The 19,214-nt window shown below is 39.4% G+C and overlaps 2 protein-coding genes across 3 annotated transcripts in view; both read right to left on the reverse strand.

Moving 5' to 3' along the window:
- Positions 1–2,592, reverse strand: part of LOC140364959 (uncharacterized) — a 31,806-nt gene extending 29,214 nt beyond the window's left edge. Inside the window, exons 1-4 of the mRNA XM_072451336.1 lie at positions 2,315–2,592; positions 1,756–1,946; positions 1,487–1,671; positions 484–740 (exon numbers count right to left, since the gene is read on the reverse strand). Of these exons, the coding sequence (XP_072307437.1) occupies positions 484–740; positions 1,487–1,671; positions 1,756–1,942 (629 nt within the window). The 5' untranslated portion in view covers positions 1,943–1,946; positions 2,315–2,592. The remainder of the gene's footprint in view (positions 1–483; positions 741–1,486; positions 1,672–1,755; positions 1,947–2,314) is intronic.
- Positions 2,593–3,015: 423 nt separating this feature from the next.
- The window catches only part of enpp1 (ectonucleotide pyrophosphatase/phosphodiesterase 1), a 51,930-nt gene continuing 35,731 nt past the window's right edge, over positions 3,016–19,214 (reverse strand). Inside the window, exons 14-24 of one of the 2 annotated variants that reach the window (XR_011926034.1) lie at positions 16,641–16,710; positions 15,240–15,327; positions 14,591–14,775; positions 13,889–13,928; positions 13,640–13,800; positions 12,082–12,208; positions 9,824–9,898; positions 8,304–8,436; positions 7,964–8,108; positions 6,760–7,113; positions 3,016–6,714 (exon numbers count right to left, since the gene is read on the reverse strand). Coding sequence is in view for 1 of the 2 variants with exons in the window: in XM_072440525.1 (XP_072296626.1) it covers positions 6,961–7,113; positions 7,964–8,108; positions 8,304–8,436; positions 9,824–9,898; positions 12,082–12,208; positions 13,640–13,800; positions 13,889–13,928; positions 14,591–14,775; positions 15,240–15,327; positions 16,641–16,710 (1,177 nt within the window). In the remaining variant the exon portion in view is untranslated. Of the gene's footprint in view, positions 7,114–7,963; positions 8,109–8,303; positions 8,437–9,823; positions 9,899–12,081; positions 12,209–13,639; positions 13,801–13,888; positions 13,929–14,590; positions 14,776–15,239; positions 15,328–16,640; positions 16,711–19,214 lie in introns of both variants that reach the window. The other variant, XM_072440525.1, reaches the window with a different exon arrangement.

A 19,214-nucleotide genomic window follows, 5' to 3' on the forward strand; every position in this document is an offset into this window, starting at 1 on the left:
TTGGTCTTTTTTCTTCCATTTTGATATCGCCTGTCAATAACAAGAGCCAATGTAAAAATGAATAAATCAATTGATTTACATAAATGTAGCATAATACAATTCACTCTAGTTTAGCAGTGTTTTTAAAATATTTTTTGTGTAGTAAAAATCTTATTCCATCTCTCTTTGAGCAGTCCCATTCCACTACACTGTAATAAGTAAAAGGTGAAACATGTGAAACATGTTAACAAAAATGGAAAACATGGCAAAAAAAAATGTTTTTGCAAATAAATGTACAATTTATTTTTTCTTTGTACATTTCATTGGTGTGGTTCATGTTCAACTTTGCTAGGTCAGATTCAAGAAGCAATTTCTCATTTCATTTCAACAGCAGATACATTCAGAAAAGATGAGAAAAAAACTAGTGCCAACTCAAACTTTGAAAACCGCTCTCTGGTCCGGATGTGTTGTGTCCGAGCCAAAACCTCTCATGGCGACCTCTACCTGTTATTGTCCAGGTTGAGGAAGAGCAGCTGCGTCAGTCCAGTGAAGGCCTTGGGAGACATGGTGTTGATGCGATTCATGGAGAGGTCCAGGACTTTGAGGACGATGAGCGGTTTGAAGGCGTTTGGCGTGAGGCTGGAGAGCGCGTTCAGAGGAAGGTCCAACTCTGACAGGTTCCTCAGCCCCACAAACATGTCCGACCTCAGAGCTCCGATCTCATTCTGCCCCAGCATCAGGAAGCGGAGATTACGCAGTTCCTGTGACAGACATATTTAAATATTTACAGTTAAATGACAAAATAAGGCAGGGATTACTCAGAGTAGGATACATATCTGAGTTCACAGACTCGATTCACAGATTGAGACACATTTTGTTTTTCTAAAAACAGAGTCCAGATGATACAACTGAATCTTTTTTTACAAAGGAAAACTCCTGGACAAATGAGGGACTACACCGACAAAGCTTGAGTGGAATTTTAGGAAGAATACAACTTCTAACATAAATTGGATTTTTTTCTCTTCACACTCCTGTATATGAGAGTAACCAAGCTCTTACTTGAGTGAAATTCTTATTTATTCTCGGATTAAATAATGCATTTTAATTCAATTATGTGATATGATACAAGCATTATGTAATAGGAAGTGTGCATAACTGTAGTTTGAATTTCCTAATTTCCTTTGGATCAATAAAGTATCTATCTATCTATCTATCTATCTAAATGGTTTGTTTTAAGACTTATTCATTTATTTACTCTCATTATCATCTTATGTATAAAATTTATTTAGCTACAACATAAAATTGAAACATGTTTTTGACGTGGACCACAGTAAACATGTGGTCAAAATTTGTCAATTTTTCATTTATTTGTTTCTTTAAAAAGAAGATATAACTATGGTTGATCTCATACTGGAGACATTCCCACATATCTGTCCTCCATGTGCTGCGACTGGGATGAATGCTGGAACATGCAGACGCTCTTTTGTCTCAGTCCGAGCGCTGTTACCTGGAGTCCTCGCGGTGGAAGTGTGGCGATGTGGTTGCCGTACAGTTTTAACAGCATCAGTTCCTTCGCTCCAGAGAAAGCCTGAGCGTGGATGAATTTAATGGCGTTTCGCTCCAAGTTCAGGCTTTCGATTTTGGGAGCAGTTTTAAGAAGAGCGGGTTTCAGATCGGTTATGCCGTTCTCACCTGCGCACACAGGTTCACAACACAGCAAAGCATTTTCACAAGGTACAATATTAACAGAGGGCATTTATTGTTGCTATCACTCACCCAGTTTAAGGTTCCAGGTATCGGGGGGCAGGTCAGAGGGAAAGGTGAGGAGGCCTCTTTTGTGACAGTTGACCTCTGACCTTTCGGGGCCAGATTTCCTGGAACATTTGCAGGAGACGGGACAAGCGCCCACAGACGGGCTCAACCACAGCAGCCCCAGTGTCACATGGAGCAGGAGCCGCCACATGTTTCTGAGACGGAAGATTCAGTTTGACATGAAAAATACTTCAATTTAATTTAATTTAAGAAAACAAACTGAAACTATTTTTTTAAGTTAACAATTTTCTACTTGTTAATATGTTTTGTTAATCGTGATCCAGGAAAGTGTAATTTAAGGTGTGAGTTGTAAACCATCACAGTCTAACCTTGCACAGTAAATCAACTTTGACAAAAGCCCATCTTTTATGTTTTATCTGTATTTGCACATGTTTCTCTAATAATAACTTCATGCATATCAATAAAACATTTCCCATAATTTTCTTTTCACCTGCCAAACCTTTTAGCTTTGATTCCTCCAAAGTGTCATCAATCTTTACAGAAACAGAGAAATGAAACTTACCAAAACTGTAAAAATGCTTCGGTTGAAATCCAAGTCATTGCCTTCCTCCTTTTGTTTGAGGCAGCTCAGGCTCAGTGTAAGAGATGTATCACATTCAGCCTGGGACTCAGTGTGTCCATGTGCAGACCAGGCCCGCCTCTGCAGACACAAATACTAAGTGTGAATTTCACAGGGTCATGATTCCAGTCTCACAGATCCCATAGAAATGTAGCATCTTTTATCCACTTTTTATACCAGGGGTCAACAGTGCACTTCGTATTTAGACAACCTTTAGTTCAGTTCAGTTCAGTTCAGTTGTATTTTGTTAAATTCACACTTCCAACACAGTACTCTAGTGACAAAGCAGACTTCTCTGTGAAATGTTCATAGCCTCCACTAGATGGCACCACACTTTGATTGTCCTTTATTTAACTAGGAGAGTTCTGCTGAGATTCACAAGCTCATTCTCTCTTCAGAGGTGTATGTTTTTAGTGGTATATACTGTACTTTATATCACTGCAGTGCACAAAATCTGAAACTGCACAGACACGAAGGGTCCATGTTCCAGAAATCCAACCCAGAACCTTCTCACTGTGAGGCAGAAGCCATAGCCCCTGTGCCACTGTGGAAAATGCACCCATCACTTCAAAAACAAAAACATATCTATCTATGTTCATGAAAGGTAATAAACAAATGTGTGACTCAAGCAAACAATACAAGACTGATGTATAGTAAAAAGTTTATTTTCATAGCTGCCATTTCTGACAATCTGTAAAAATGTTCCTTTCGAAATGTGAATGACAACAATCTGCAGATGCACAAACTAGTTGTATGAAAATGAATCATGATGACATTTTCATTCAATGGCTTCTTCTACACAATCATACAAAGAAATGACCCAAATGTACAGATTATAAACACAGTGGTGATTTACACATTATCAACATGTTGCAAAATTTCACACAAACAATAAAAAAAGCATTTTGGTCCATGTACAAAGTATAAATCCTTTTTACTTATTCACGTTGACAATGGAAATACTTCTAAGCAGCATTTTCTAATTGCATTCTTCAACTTGGAGAAATGCACTTTGATAAAGGAAATTACAAAATGCCGCTTAAAATGATTGATACTTTCTACACGGACCCATTTCTTAATCAAAGCAGGTTTTTTGTTTTTTTCAGATGGACATTGTATGTTGACAAGTGCGTTGCCTAGAATTTTCAGTCAACACCAGAGATGGAGCAGGCGCAGTGTAAATAATAATATGCAATATCATCTATAATTTTAGAGACATTGAAACATGTGTTGTATTGAAGGGATTATTCTGAATTCTTAAATACAAGCAACCATGAGAACTAAAACAGCATAATGTAAAATATATTTGCTGTAACTTCTTAACTCAATTAAAAATATGTATTTGTGGCTTTGAGTGTATCTAACGTCAACCATGTAAGTGAAATGGTGACATCTCGTGGTGAATGTTCAGAATGCAGCTACAGTTTACAATTATTCTCTTATTGCTTAATTAATTAAAGTAAGACAGCACAAAACTGATAAACCTGATTTAAAGTGTGTGGTTAAAGTTTATTTGCGCAGTGACTTAGCTGATTTAAATGTCTTTGGTTTACACTTTTTCCCATAAAACACTGAACGACTCTAGTCTTCTTTTTAAATTTACATTTTGACAAAACCGGCACAGATGTTGCAGAAAACATAATGGATTAATTTAAAACTGATTTGATTTTTAATTATGACTGAAAAAAGGCAGACGGAATATATGTTGCAACAATGAAATTTCCCCATGAGTGGATCTTATCTTAACTTATCTTACATTTCAGATTTTCCATTTAAGTTTATCCCTGGTTTATCCCTGGTTTATTCCTGGTTTAGTCCCAGTTAGGCCCTGGTTTAGTCCTGGTTTAGTCCCTGTTTGGCCATGGTTTAGTCCTGGTTTAGTCCTAGTTAGGCCCTGGTTTAGTCCTGGTTTAGTCCTAGTTTGGCCCTGGTTTAGTCCTGGTTTAGTCCTGGTTTAGTCCCTGTTTGGCCATGGTTTAGTCCTGGTTTAGTCCTAGTTAGGCCCTGGTTTAGTCCTGGTTTAGTCCCTGTTTGGCCCTGGTTTAGTCCTGGTTTAGTCCTAGTTAGGCCCTGGTTTAGTCCTGGTTTAGTCCTAGTTAGGCCCTGGTTAGGTCCTGGTTTAGTCCGTTTGGCCCTGGTTTAGTCCTGATTTAGTCCTAGTTAGGCCCTGGTTTAGTCCTGGTTTAGTCCTAGTTTGGCCCTGGTTTAGTCCTGGTTTTGTCCTAGTTTGGCCCTGGTTTAGTCCTGGTTTAGTCCTAGTTAGGCCCTGGTTTAGTTCTGGTTTTGTCCTGGTTTAGTCCCTGTTAGGCCCTGGTTTAGTCCTGGTATAGTCACAGTTAGGCCCTGGTTAGGTCCTGGTTTAGTCCTGGTTAGGCCCTGGTTTAGTCCTGGTTTAGTCCTGGTTTAGTCCCTGTTAGGCCCTGGTTTAGTCCTGGTATAGTCATAGTTAGGCCCTGGTTAGGTCCTGGTTTAGTCCTGGTTAGGCCCTGGTTTAGTCCTGGTTTAGTCCTGATTTAGTCCTAGTTAGGCCCTGGTTAGGTCCTGGTTTAGTCCCTGTTTGTCCCTGGTTTAGTCCTGGTGTAGTCCTAGTTAGGCCCTGGTTTAGTCCTGGTTTAGTCCTAGTTTGGCCCTGGTTTAGTCCTGGTTTAGTCCTAGTTTGGCCCTGGTTTAGTCCTGGTTTAGTCCTAGTTAGGCCCTGGTTTAGTCCTGGTTTAGTCCCTGTTTGGCCCTGGTTTAGTCCTGGTTTAGTCCTAGTTAGGCCCTGATTTAGTCCTGGTTTAGTCCTAGTTTGGCCCTGGTTTAGTCCTGGTTTAGTCCTAGTTAGGCCCTGGTTAGGTCCTGGTTTAGTCCCTATTTGGCCCTGGTTTAGTCCTGGTGTAGTCCTAGTTAGGCCCTGGTTTAGTCCTGGTTTAGTCCTAGTTTGGCCCTGGTTTAGTCCTGGTGTAGTCCCTGTTAGGCCCTGGTTTAGTCCTGGTTTAGTCCTAGTTAGGCCCTGGTTTAGTCCTGGTTTAGTCCCTGTTTGGCCCTGGTTTAGTCCTGGTGTAGTCCTAGTTAGGCCCTGGTTCAGTCCTGGTTTAGTCCTAGTTTGGCCCTGGTTTAGTCCTGGTTTAGTCCTGGTTTAGTCCTAGTTTGGCCCTGGTTTAGTCCTGGTTTAGTCCTAGTTAGGCCCTGGTTTAGTTCTGGTTTTGTCCTGGTTTAGTCCCTGTTAGGCCCTGGTTTAGTCCTGGTATAGTCACAGTTAGGCCCTGGTTAGGTCCTGGTTTAGTCCTGGTTAGGCCCTGGTTTAGTCCTGGTTTAGTCCTGGTTTAGTCCCTGTTAGGCCCTGGTTTAGTCCTGGTATAGTCATAGTTAGGCCCTGGTTAGGTCCTGGTTTAGTCCTGGTTAGGCCCTGGTTTAGTCCTGGTTTAGTCCTGGTTTAGTCCCTGTTAGGCCCTGGTTTAGTCCTGGTTTAGTCCTAGTTAGGCCCTGGTTAGGTCCTGGTTTAGTCCTGGTTAGGCCCTGGTTTAGTCCTGGTGTAGTCCTAGTTAGACCCTGGTTTAGTCCTGGTTTAGTCCTAGTTAGGCCCTGGTTTAGTCCCTGTTTGGCCCTGGTTTAGTCCTGGTGTAGTCCTAGTTAGGCCCTGGTTTAGTCCTGGTTTAGTCCTAGTTTGGCCCTGGTTTAGTCCTGGTTTAGTCCTGGTTTAGTCCTAGTTTGGCCCTGGTTTAGTCCTGGTTTAGTCCTAGTTAGGCCCTGGTTTAGTCCTGGTTTTGTCCTGGTTTAGTCCCTGTTAGGCCCTGGTTTAGTCCTGGTATAGTCACAGTTAGGCCCTGGTTAGGTCCTGGTTTAGTCCTGGTTAGGCCCTGGTTTAGTCCTGGTTTAGTCCTAGTTAGGCCCTGGTTTAGTCCTGGTTTTGTCCTGGTTTAGTCCCTGTTAGGCCCTGGTTTAGTCCTGGTATAGTCACAGTTAGGCCCTGGTTAGGTCCTGGTTTAGTCCTGGTTAGGCCCTGGTTTAGTCCTGGTATAGTCATAGTTAGGCCCTGGTTAGGTCCTGGTTTAGTCCTGGTTAGGCCCTGGTTTAGTCCTGGTTTAGTCCTGGTTTAGTCCCTGTTAGGCCCTGGTTTAGTCCTGGTTTAGTCCTAGTTATGCCCTGGTTAGGTCCTGGTTTCAGTCCTGGTTAGGCCCTGGTTTAGTCCTGGTGTAGTCCTAGTTAGACCCTGGTTTAGTCCTGGTTTAGTCCTAGTTAGGCCCTGGTTTAGTCCTGGTTTAGTCCCTGTTTGGCCATGGTTTAGTCCTGGTTTAGTCCTTGTTTGGACCCGGCTCATCATGGATTGGCTTGTTGTTGAATTGAATACTTTATGTAAAATCCTACAGTAGAAAAGTGAACACAATCTATGATCTTGAGTCTCACACTTTTTGCATAGACCAGCATTTACAAACACTGCCCCCTTTTGGCTGTTTCACAAATCCTGCATAATTACACCTGAACTCACGACATTTAGTTGAAACATCTCCTCTTAACGTCTATAAAAGTCTATAAAGAAATAAACACTGAAACGTCTTCTTTGGATTGCAGCTGGTTGAATGTCTCTGTTTTCTTGCCGTGGCTGTAGCTTATGCACTGTGTAGATATGTTTTGAGTCGGAGCGTCTCGTCCACAGATATCCTGTCGTGATAAAAACTCAGTCCCGTGAGAAGCTCGATATCCCGCACTCTGGCTGTGTGGAACTTCATCCACTTCTCCACCCAAACCTCCACCTGGTTCGACTGCGGAGACAAGAGGAGGAACACAGGAAGTGATGCAAATACACTGGACGCAGAATATTTTAGTGACGTCTTGGACCAAACGTGCTTTTTCTGTTTGTGCCTCTTATCTGTGGAATTCATCTAGAGCTGCAAATAATTAAATGTTTCAGCACTTTAAAGCCAATTAAAAATGTTTTATTCACACAGGCATTGGTTGAGCCTTTAACATTGTGGTAGTGTTTGATTTGTAATTGCATTTATAACATTTTATTGCTTAGTTGTTTTTGTTTTCTTCTTGTTTTCTTCTTGAAGTCTGCCTTTTTGCACTTTGTAACTGTTGTTTAGAAAAGTGCTACTCAAAAAAACCTTTACTATTATTATTTTGAATGTGTATTATGTAACTTCTCCGGCGGGAATGGAAATGTTATCGTTTTGGAACGTGACATTTACCACAGTATGGCATCAAAAAAGTATTTTGCTTTTAGATTATAGACATATCTATAAATGAATACCATACTGTGAAAAATTCTAGGCAAAATAAGTTAAAATGACAAAATCTCTGCTATAATGTATACTGAGATACTTGTTAAAATAAGGTCAAAAAATATTTATTAATTACTGGCTCCTGACTTAACCCACATTTGTCTTTTTGCATTTATTTGTTTCGATGATAGAATAATAATTGTGTGTTTTATCTTTCAAACAAGACTATTTTGAGATGTACAATAATTATAAATGTACTTACTTGACGGACACAATACATAAAACTACAGGAGTTATTTCAGTACATGAAAGTCATTTGTTTTTCTAAATTCCAATGAGCATCTGGTGAGTAATTGATGGTGCATCTGTTGTGCTGCGGTGTACTCACGCTGCAGTGCTCGCTGTAGTCGGGCCGATGGGGCAGGACGAAGGACTGGACTCTGAGAGGACCAGAGCAGAGCCGCGGACTCAGACTGGAGTTACCGCAGCTCGTCAGCATCAGGAAGAAATGTGTCGGCGTCGGTGCCTGTGAACTAGAAAAGACAAAAGAGAACAGAAAAGTCTCAAATCTGGCTGTCTGTAAAATGCATTGTCAATCTACAGTAGAGAGTTTGCATTACTTTCTCGTTCAGACAGTTTGAGTTCATGAAGGTCACAAACAAGAATAAGGTGATGAATAAGAAAATGGAGATGAAAGACATTAAGGATTAGCTTTTCTCAAGACTTACTCTACAATTTCTTTTGGCTTATCCACATTTCCGTCATAGTCTTGGTCAAATATAGGTCCAGCGATGATGTTGACTCCGTTCAGCTGCTGTGAATATTTAGGGAGCAGAGCGGAATGGAAGTGCTCCCAAATGTCTGTTAAGGGAAGAATAAGAGGACAATGTAATGTTGTGTGGTAAATAGACACAACCATGTTTCTGAAAATGTAATGGACCTTTGATATTCAAACTCTACTATGGACTACAGTAGAAATACATTATTCTGGCCTGAGCATATTTGGCTAACAATTCATATAACTTGATAGCGTTATTATTAAGGCATAAAAGGTTTTGAGGGTCCCAAACGATTCAACATAACCAACAACCAACTCGAGACCCCCCACAGTAAGATGAAATAGACGTCTCTGAAAATGTGCAAATCTTTTAAAATTAGGTTTATTTGTATTTATTTTAGTAGTTTATTATATTATCTAACCCAATTTCCCCAAAACATCCTGTTTAGGTTAGGACCTCTGGAGGTCCTCTGGAGGTCGTAACCCCCACTTTGGGAACCACTGATTTAGAGAATTAGCTTTCCAGAACATTCCAGAATCACCACTAGAGGGCAGAATGTATTAGCTTATTCAGGCCTGTAACAATAATGTATCAACAACATGTATCAAGTGTAAACCTGATGTGTTTGTTCCAGAAAAATGATTTATTTATTTCTAAAACTTGGAGCTGAGTAAATCCCCAAATGCTATGAACAAGTCACAACGAGACATTGAACATGAGCGCGAACAAAGGAATGAGTGAGGATTTACTGAGTAATGCCACAACTTCAGGTCCTTGCGTCATGTGTGAATCAAATCATAAGTACATTGAACAGGTCTGGACAAGAAGAGGTCGTGTTGTAATCTTTAATACATGAGTAATGATTACAAGCTCGTCAAGTAGAGAACTAGGTGTTTTAATGGATCTAGTTATTTTGTAATCGAATATATATATATATATAATTTAATCATTTAACAATAACTACTCATGTTCAAAGTTTATTCAATCCCTGTCAATCACTGTGTGACTTGTTAAAGACCATTAACTATGAGAAAATACTATACTATACTACCGGTGTACTAAACTATACACCGGTAATCATTTGAAGTATCAAAAAATTCACATACACAAGACAAATTCTTGAATATTTCTTAAATGGTCTTGAGAGAAAAAAAAATAGTGTTACTAGTAGTAACTTGTGTTGACAATAAGACTCAACAACAAAAATAGTCAAATTGCTTCCACAAAGACCATTAAATGTAGAGCTCCATTAAAAAAATGATACTGTAATGCTAAGTTTGTATGTTATATATTAACAAGGAACATTAAGGGGTTCAAACAACGGTGGAATTATGAACACAAACTATAGCCTACAACCTTCTCTAATAGTTCCTGAAGTCTTCCCCAAAGCTTTGTTGAAGTGAATAACTCCTGTCTCACCGTCTGTTTGTGGTTTGCACTGACGGATAAATACCTGAAGTACGACTCACCCAGAAAAGCGGGGAACATCGGGACCATGTTAGTGTTGAGGAGCGAGTCGGTCCCGGGGACTTGTGGGTCCAGGTCTGAGACGAAACACGAGGAGGAAATCAAGTCAATGCATGGTCTGTAGAACCCATTCATGATAATAGAGATTTTTCCGGTGAAAACCCAATGAGAACAGCTCTCTTTTTCATGAGTACACTTTTAAAAACACAACACAGATTAAACGCAGCATATCCAAATAAAGTACCAATAAAACCATCAATAAAACCATCAATAAAATTAACAAATACATAAAAACACACTTATAGAAACACTATGGGATAAAATCATGTGAAAAAAGAGCACCAGCACTGTGGGTGGTCCTTAATCAGTGCCTTACCATCATTAAAAGGCATTCAATGATTAAATTTAAAACGTCTCTGTGATTTGTTCCACAGACAGAGAGCAAAGTTGCTGAAGGCAGGAATGTAGCCTGGATGAACTGTTTTCCAGAACTGAAAATATAGAATTGTTTTATTTCTAAAGAAGAATGACAATCTGGCTTTAAGATTATGTGTCAGCTCTTGCATGTGTTTGTTGAAGGAGAGTTTATCATGATCCAGATGCTCAAGTATTTGTAATAAGGTTCTGTGTCACTAATCATTTTGAATTAACACAATTTAGTTGGATAGTCAAAATCCACTTGAATATTGCATCACTTGTGCAGCAGAAGGCGCCTTAGCATAGAATCTCATCATCTGCATACAAGTGGATGCTACTGTTTCAGATTGTGGCCAATTACGTTAATATAAATTGCAATTAAAAGTGGTCCAAGGACGGACTCTTGGGAACAATACATAATCTCTATACTATGCAACATTTCCATTCCATTTTATTGGTTAAAACTGCACTATATATGTAGAATTTTGGAGGGTTTGCCACCTGCTTAATGTTATTAGTGTTGGTTTTAAACAAGCAAATACTGGTGTGTTTTTTACTGTTTCAAAATGACCTTGTACAATATGCAATCATCATATCAAGTCATTTTTTTGAGACTTTCTCACCTGTTTGTCTCTATGGACACAGAGAAGTTTAATGCCATAGTGTGCAACATTCCAGGGAAAGCAATAACATCTCCATGGTGACAAGCAGGGGGCAAACTCTCGAAAAAATGTACATAGTGCATCTTTAAATGTTATAAAAGTTGTTGTTGTTGTTGTTGTTGTTGCTGGCCCTTTGCCTCACATTTTACTTACGATATATTTTTTTTATTGTAATCTTTGCCCTTTAGATGAAAATATGACAACAAAAATCTATTAATGTTTCTGTATATCTTATAGCATCCTAGTGGTAGTAACTGAGAGTTAAGAAGTAAATCTGTTAATCACTAAGTTTGTCCCACATGGGCCGCAATAGGAAGAGGATGTAGTTTAAGTGTATCATAGTTAATGAATATAATAGATCACATATGTTTCAACGCTTCCTGAAAGGTTATTTTGGGTTAACTTAGTGTTCAGATAAATGAGCAAACACCGCACAAGAGAGAGAAGCTTTACTATGAAATTCAAAACAGCCAAGACACTAAGCCTCTATCTAACCCTATATCTGGAGTTTCAGATTATTGAACCGTCATGTAAACATCTAATGTGAGTAAGCGGATGTTGTATATATGTTTTTTACCAAGAAAACTGGGTAAAAAAAAAGAAAAAAGGGAAAAACGATAGTAGCAACGACACAAATGAAAGATAAAATGCTTAAAATGTCAAGAGTTAGTTCAAAATTAACTGCATTTTGAATTTCAAGTACAAGTTTCTCTAAAAATCCATTGACTGATTATCGCCTCTTAGTTGTAAACACAACAAAAATCTAATTTAATGATTGGATTATTACATTTTTATTGGCCATATAAATGTGCCCAGTGCGTCACCCAGGTCATCATAAACATAACAAACACTTTTATGGTATATTTAGGAACGCATTCAAGCAACTTAAAAAGTGAATCACAACTTCTTTACTAGAATGGTCTAGTCCCCAGTTAGATGAACAATAAAACTCATGCTCTAAATCTATTTGTTACTTCCATCTACTCTAATAAGATAACTCCTGCAACAACACATTCCTGTCTTTGTCCAGGCTTCACCTGAGCCCTACACAGTCTACAACAGCAGTCTGAATGTAAACGCCATTAACACCCCTCCACAAGAATGTGGCTTTAGTCATGTCAGCTTGAATTGGACGCCCCCACATCCCCGAGAGCAGGGTCCCGTTGTTGGGTAACACTCACTGGGAGGGTGCAGCAGCCCAAAGGTGAGCCCGGGGCCGTCTCTGTAGCGACTGCACCTCTGCGTTTGGGAAGGGTCGACGCGGACATCAGCGCGCACACAAGGGTCCACGACAGGACCAACCTTTGCCTAAGGAAAAGAGAGGAAAAAACGATAAATGAGAGTTAGACAAAATGTGGTGTTATGTAAGAAAAGTTTGGGTTGGGGAGGAAATGCCTCAAATTCTAAACGTTATGGAGTTGTAAGAGTATCAAGGCTCATTTTAGAGCAAAACTGACTGTCTGAGGCATGAGATAGAAAAGAGTTTATTAAGAAAGCAATAATTGACCTAAAAACACTACACTTGAGGTCATCCGTTTACCTTCTTTTATTTGAGGCCTTTCGACCTATCCACGAACAAACTTCTTATTTCATTCTTAAAGGCTCACACTGATTAAACTCAATTCAATATAAAAACAATTGCTATTTATAACTGTTGTAAAAATATATTTTGACAATCTGGATTACACTTTGTTTTGTGTTGCTGTTTTCCAAAATGTTGGTCCTTATTCACAAAATTGGCTTCAGATATGTATTTATTTCATTTTTGTACTTGTGTTTGTCCATTTTGAAAATAAACCTTGAGTTTGGAATAAAAGTTGAATAAATGAATGTAAATCTGACATGTATTATGCATTTATAAAACAACTGTTTAAAAACACTAATAACTTATGTGGATGAATTTAATTTAAAGAATTATTTAAAGAAATAATTACTTAATAGAAAAGTTTGGACAGATCTTGATTTACAGAGATGCTAAACTGCTAAAGGACAACGCACAGCAGTGTTTGGGTTTATTACAGTTGCGCACAGATGAGCAGCAGCTGCTCAGGGGCCACAACCAGGAACTGAACCAGAGCCAGGACAGAGGACTCACTGCCCCACGTTTAGACAGGGACCGTCCTCAGCCAACAAATCGTCAGAAGAACACAGTTTTGTCGGTTTAACAAAGGGAGTTTCACAGATTCAAGGTTTTTTTCACCATTGAACTTTGATTTGTTACGCTTTATAACACTGTCTGTACCTGTACTTTGCACTTTTCACACCACCACCACCACCACCAGTTAAGACTTCAATTTTATTCAACCAGGAAATTCCAACTGAGATTCCAAATTTAGTATTAAAAAGAGTCCTGGCCCCAATGAGAATAAAAACCCTGTTGTTTAAGGTCTGGAAACTGAACCAACTCAAGACTTTGTTGTGACATAAGGAAAAAACTTTATTTACTGAGCTACACTCCAAGTATAAATAGGACTTTAAAATGAATAGCATAAAAGTCACAATTTGAATATTTGCACTTGTATCACAACAGGCTATGATTATTTGGGAAACAGATCGTCTGAAGAAAATATTCTGTCTTTCTCTGACCGAGGCTAGTTCAACCTTTAGCCTAGAACCTTTCATGTTCTGTGAAGTGTAAAGTGTAGTCTTGTTTTATGAATGAGTCCTTCAAAACAACTGTGATATATTATTAAATCCAACTGGTGCAGCCCTAACACCAGCTCTGGTGCACTCACTCACCAGGGGCCTTAAGGTGTACGAGACCCACAGGGGCATGAGTCGCTCCAGACTGTACCCGCTCAGGAAGTCCCTGTGGTGGAGCAGGCAGAAGGACACGTCAGGCTCAACCACACGAGGAGTGCCAAATAGGTGGTGCTGGCTCCGCAACTGGGCTTTGGTGCCTGGAGAGAACAGTCAAGAAATGTACTCTAAAGATGTATATATATGTACCGTATATATCAAATACTGCAGATATGAGAAGGTTCTCACCAGAGTCTATGCTGAGGAGTTGTGTATTCATCTCTTTTTGCTGGGAAAAAAGGAGATCAAATGAAAAGCATAAGCAGATGTTGCAATTTAAATAGAAGAGAACTGAGTCTTGTAAGTACATTTTTGGCGATTTGTTTTGTTTGATTAAAGTGATTAAACTTGAAAGTACATGAAAGGTTAGACTGTGAGGACGTCACTAAAATGTTCGACTCAAAATGTTGCCCTTCTTTCCCCAGTTTAGTTGTACTTCCTGGTTGTGCATGAGCAGCGGATGTGATTCAGAGGTAATTCCACAACTGTTACGTAGCAACCATACTGTAAACAAATGCCAATACATCCATATACATTACACAATAGTTGTAACAGTTATGTTTTGACAAATAATAATAATACCTTTGTTAAATTATTGTTTCAAATTTTAGAAAATGTTGCGTTTGAAATGTCTCTACGTGTTGATGTAACGTCACTTATTGATGACATAGACAGAAGTATTCAGTTTTAGCACTCAGCTCTACTTCCTGTAAATTTCAAGTTGATTTTTTTTTTTTATTATTTATCTTTGCAAACTGCCACTAAACTCTTTTTGAAATTGTGATCAATAATTACCACAGTTTTTTTTACATCAAACTAAGTAATAATTTGCACTTTAATATTAATCAACCTGTGGGAGAAGTTTGTCAAATGTTTGAGTTTGTCCGATACCATTTGCAGAGTTTGGTTACAAGCGGAGCACTGGCGGTCGTCGGTGGGTGTTGGGTTTGACGCTTCACACGCTACGTCATGTGACTGCTGGGCGGGGTGCACAGGCTGGAACAGCGCCCTCTTCAGGAGGTGGTTCAGGCTGCCGTGGGTCCCGTTGTTAGGAGCAGGTCGGATTCCAAGGAGGTCTTGAGCAAAGAAGAAACCAATGAGGAAAACTGTGTTCCCGTTTCGGTTGTGTGACAATTTAACACTTTAACTATGCAATTCAATATCAAAATGACTATCATAACGTGAATAAATCAGAGCATGCTTTGTCAACAAATGTACTTAAAATGACAAATAAGGAATAACCTGTGGAGTAAAAGTAGTCAAATAAGTCTTTTAGTTGTTTTCAAATTACATTTAATCACATAATTTAGGAAGATGTGCTGGAATTTAGCTGGAACATTTCTTTTTTAACCGGCCCAAAAGATATGCATTCAAAATATATATATATATATATATATAATGTGTCAATGTGGCGGTTAAATCAAAAATACTATCAATGACATTCATAGGTGGAAAACAGACACTGCATTCAAAGGTTGTAAGAGGTGCCTTTGAAATAAAAAAAGGATTATAATAAATATAGGTTAAAGTATGGACTTACCACACACGAGGTTGTACACTTCAATGTTCTCAAAAGGCGGGACTACAGTCTTGTGTTTGAATCCTGGGCCATAACCAATGAAAATAGCCTAACAAAACAGGCACACATAAAGTAGATAAACATGTCTGCTCAAGCTGCAAACAGCGCTAAACCAACGTGTGCGAGATCAAGAATAAAAACAGCACTTTGACTGCTTCTAAAACGACCTAAAATGACCCTGTGGCACGTCGGTCTATAAACTAACATTGTGGTTTCTGAAATATCTGGAAGGCACTTCGCAACCATCTATATTCTGCCACAAAAGGTTCAACTGAGTCCGTCACTGAATATATGAATAATTCTCGGATATTATGACTATGTAAGCTAATTATACCGAGGTAAAGCCAAGTTCAAGCTAATGCTAAACAGCAGAATTCGTGTCAACATGTTTCAAATTCAGCACCTGAGGGACTGTGTAGGAGAGACGGCGTTTAAGCTAGAACTTTGAGAGATTCATATAAAACATGATTCTAAAATGCCTTGTACTAATATTTATTTATCGATTTATTTTTAAGATACGATTAAGACATATATTTCACTACTGGTTTGAAGATGGACACTTGTGAAAATGTGTACCATATGACTTTTCTGACCAATCACAGAGAGAGTGAGAGTTTTTAAGTGAAATGAGGGATGTCAAATTGAGGAGAAGTTAAGCATCTGATAAAAGGCAATAATAACCCCAAAATGTGACATATTTGACAGCTGTAAGCGCCCTGTCAGTTACTTTTTTCATTTCATTCAACGAAAAATGGCTGTGGAGGATGTTTTTGCTGTAGTACCAATGGACTGGCCACTACACTGCAAAAAATGACCATCGAAAATAAGAAAAGAAGTTAATAAGTGTTGGAAATATGAAGTATTTCTCTTTTTTGGGTATATTTTAACAACCTTTAAGTAAGATTGCCAGTGGAACAAACGTAAAATATATTGTTTGACTTAAAATAAGAAAAAGACAAACAGAAAAATATGACAACACTAGAAATATAAACAGAACTTCGAATGGCAAATCTTATTTTATGGTCAAAATATACTCAAATCAAGATAAATACTGCTTAACAATTACTATTTAACAATGCCCTATTCATATTTCTTTATAGATTCATTCTTCAAACAATAAATTCATTCTTCAAACAAAAATAAAACAAGAATACAGAATTATTTCCCAACATTTACAATGTGTGGTTTAGTTTTCTTGATGGCTTTACATTTTAAACAGAATTAGGGAGTTTTCAGGCCGCTTCCTATTTGAGTAAACAGTGTCAAGGCTGATCCGACTATAAATATTTTCGCAAACAGGCCACAGTGATGATTTTGGCCCACTCATCAGTCAAGACACACTTCCTCTGTCCTGTATCTCACCTGCATGTTCCTGAAGAGGTTATCTGAGCCGTGGAAACCTCCTGTACAGTACTTCATATCCTTCCTGGTCCTAAAAACACAAAACCACACGATTAAGAAGTCTGTCTTTTCAGAACGCAACCAACTACAGAAAAACAAATAATAAACATGGTTGTTTGCTGAGCCCCATTTGATCCTGCGTCTTGAAGCAATTTTCTCTGATTGTATAATGGGTGTTTTTTACTACAGTTGTGCAGTTCGCCAAAACAGACAAGCCAATCATTGTGAGCATCGTTCAGCTCCAGAACCAAACATTTACTTGCCGACACCACTTCTGTGAAATACGTTTGGTATTTCACAAACAAAATGATTTCTTTGATAATCTTTGCATGAGAAACAGTGTTCATACTGCACAACTGCTGATCATTTAAGCATTTGTTTGTGTGTTTCCCTCTTTATGTAGTAGTATATAGTTTAACAGTTGATTGAAAAATGTGGATAAAGTAGTTTTGTCACATATGAAGTTTAAATCTTGATTTTGATTCCAAGAAAAGGTCAAGTCTTGATACTCGATACTGATTTTGATATCACAATCATAGTAGGCCCTTTGTTTAGACTAGTTGCATTCGCAGCAGGGTATCTTTGTTAACATTCTATATTAATGAGGCAGTAAATTAAAAACTGTAATTTTGTCATTTGAAGACACCACAGACAAATGGTTGTTGTGTTTGGGTGCGTACCAATATCCCCCGATACCTATGTTCCCCTTTTCTATGAACGGGGTAACTACGCTAATACTAGCATAGGCTACAGGTTAAGGTTCAGGTTCCACATCCCCAATACTTGTGCATACATGTACGGTTTTACAGCACAACCCAAACCCAAACCCTGACCCTGACCCAGATCCTGACCCTGACCCAGACCCAGACCCAGACCCAAACCCTGACCCTGACCCAAACCCAAACCCAAACCCAACCCAAACCCTAACCCTAACCCAAACCCTAACCCAAACCCTAACCCAAACCCTAACCAAAACCCTAACCCAAACCCTGACCCAGACCCTGACCCTGACCCAAACCCAAACCCAACCCAAACCCTAACCCAAACCCAAACCCTAACCCTAACCCTAACCCAAACCCTAACCCTAACCCTAACCCAAACCCTAACCCAAACCCAAACCCTAACCCTAACCCTAACCCTAACCCTAACCCTAACCCAAACCCTAACCCTAACCCAAACCCTAACCCAGGGCCGGCCCAGCCTATAAGCGAACTAAGCAGCCGCGTAGGGCCCCGAAGCGTTAATAGGGCCCCTAATCTGGCAACCCGTCTTATGCGAAGTGCAATGCAGCGTGCTCCACTAGTGTAGTAGCGCTGCTGGCGCGGCAGCGCACACAGCGGTAACATATAACGCACAAACCACATTTATTTGTAATGACAATCTGGCAACCAAGACACCAAACCTGCGCTGATTGGTCAACTTCATTGTGCGCGAGGAGCTCGAGAGCAAAACATAAACACAACAGAACATGGTCCCTGCGTGGTCCTCATGTCCAGAGGAATATATCCCCCCGGTGCTGAAAAACGAAAGAAGAAACTTCTTGACGATGTAAAGAAACTGCAAACTCAACAACACTCTCCAGGTATTGAACTTCTCTTACAAAGAGACGGTTAATGCTGCTGTTTGAAACAACACGATTCTGTCACGTTAGTTCGCTCAGGCTGGAGGCGACGAGAGCTCTGCCCCGCGCACAATATGTGTCTGAATGAAAGATAATAAGCTTAACATTTACACCAGCCCGGGAGTGTTAGCTGCAGGTGAGGCCGGTGAGGGGCGTCTATGCCCCGGTCACTAAGAGGCGGAGATCCGGTCCGGACGAGCGCCGTCTCGTCCAGAACCTCTGACGTGAAACTTTGGAGTGAACAGTGTGCGGCCCCTGTCCCGGGCCCCTGTCCCGGGCCCCTGTGCAGCCTCAGTTAGAGATGAGCGGTTTGAGTTTGCGTCCCCTCTCTCTCACATCACCATGTGTGAGATCAATCGTGACTCGTGATGTCTGTTTTACTTTGACTTCTTAAAGTGGAATGAGAGGAACGTAAAGGTTTATGCACGTAAGGTCCATCAGCCAATCACATCGCAGCATTGTTTCACACAGAGTCCAGTGTGTGACGTTCTGATCAGAACAAACATTTATATTCTAATTCACTTTTAATAGAGCAATAAAACATTTCAATTTATTTAAAAAGCATTATTAGACTATTTGTTATAAATTATAATAAATTGATAGTGAAAAATAACCAGACATATTATGATTACGTCTGTTATAGAATAATACTATATATTTTTATACAAAAGTGGCAAAGCTGCAGAAACGCAGTCTCTTCACTATAGCGAGGTTTGGATCTTCACTTCTCGTTCTGTTCATTCTCTGGGAATAACATGTTTGCACTGTTTTATCAGTGTTAATTGTTAATCAAGCAATGCTTATGCCATTTGTTTAATTTAATATAACTTGTTTTGTCACTTTGGCAAGAAGGAACAGTTGGGAGCAGTAAAAGATAAATTAGTAAGGATAACTATTACTTTTTACATTTTCAG

This window comes from Eucyclogobius newberryi, unplaced genomic scaffold, assembly GCF_026437365.1.
Source record: "Eucyclogobius newberryi isolate DKJ021-1_F unplaced genomic scaffold, fEucNew1.0.hap1 SCAF_1, whole genome shotgun sequence".
In the NCBI taxonomy this organism is placed as follows: domain Eukaryota; kingdom Metazoa; phylum Chordata; class Actinopteri; order Gobiiformes; family Gobiidae; genus Eucyclogobius; species Eucyclogobius newberryi.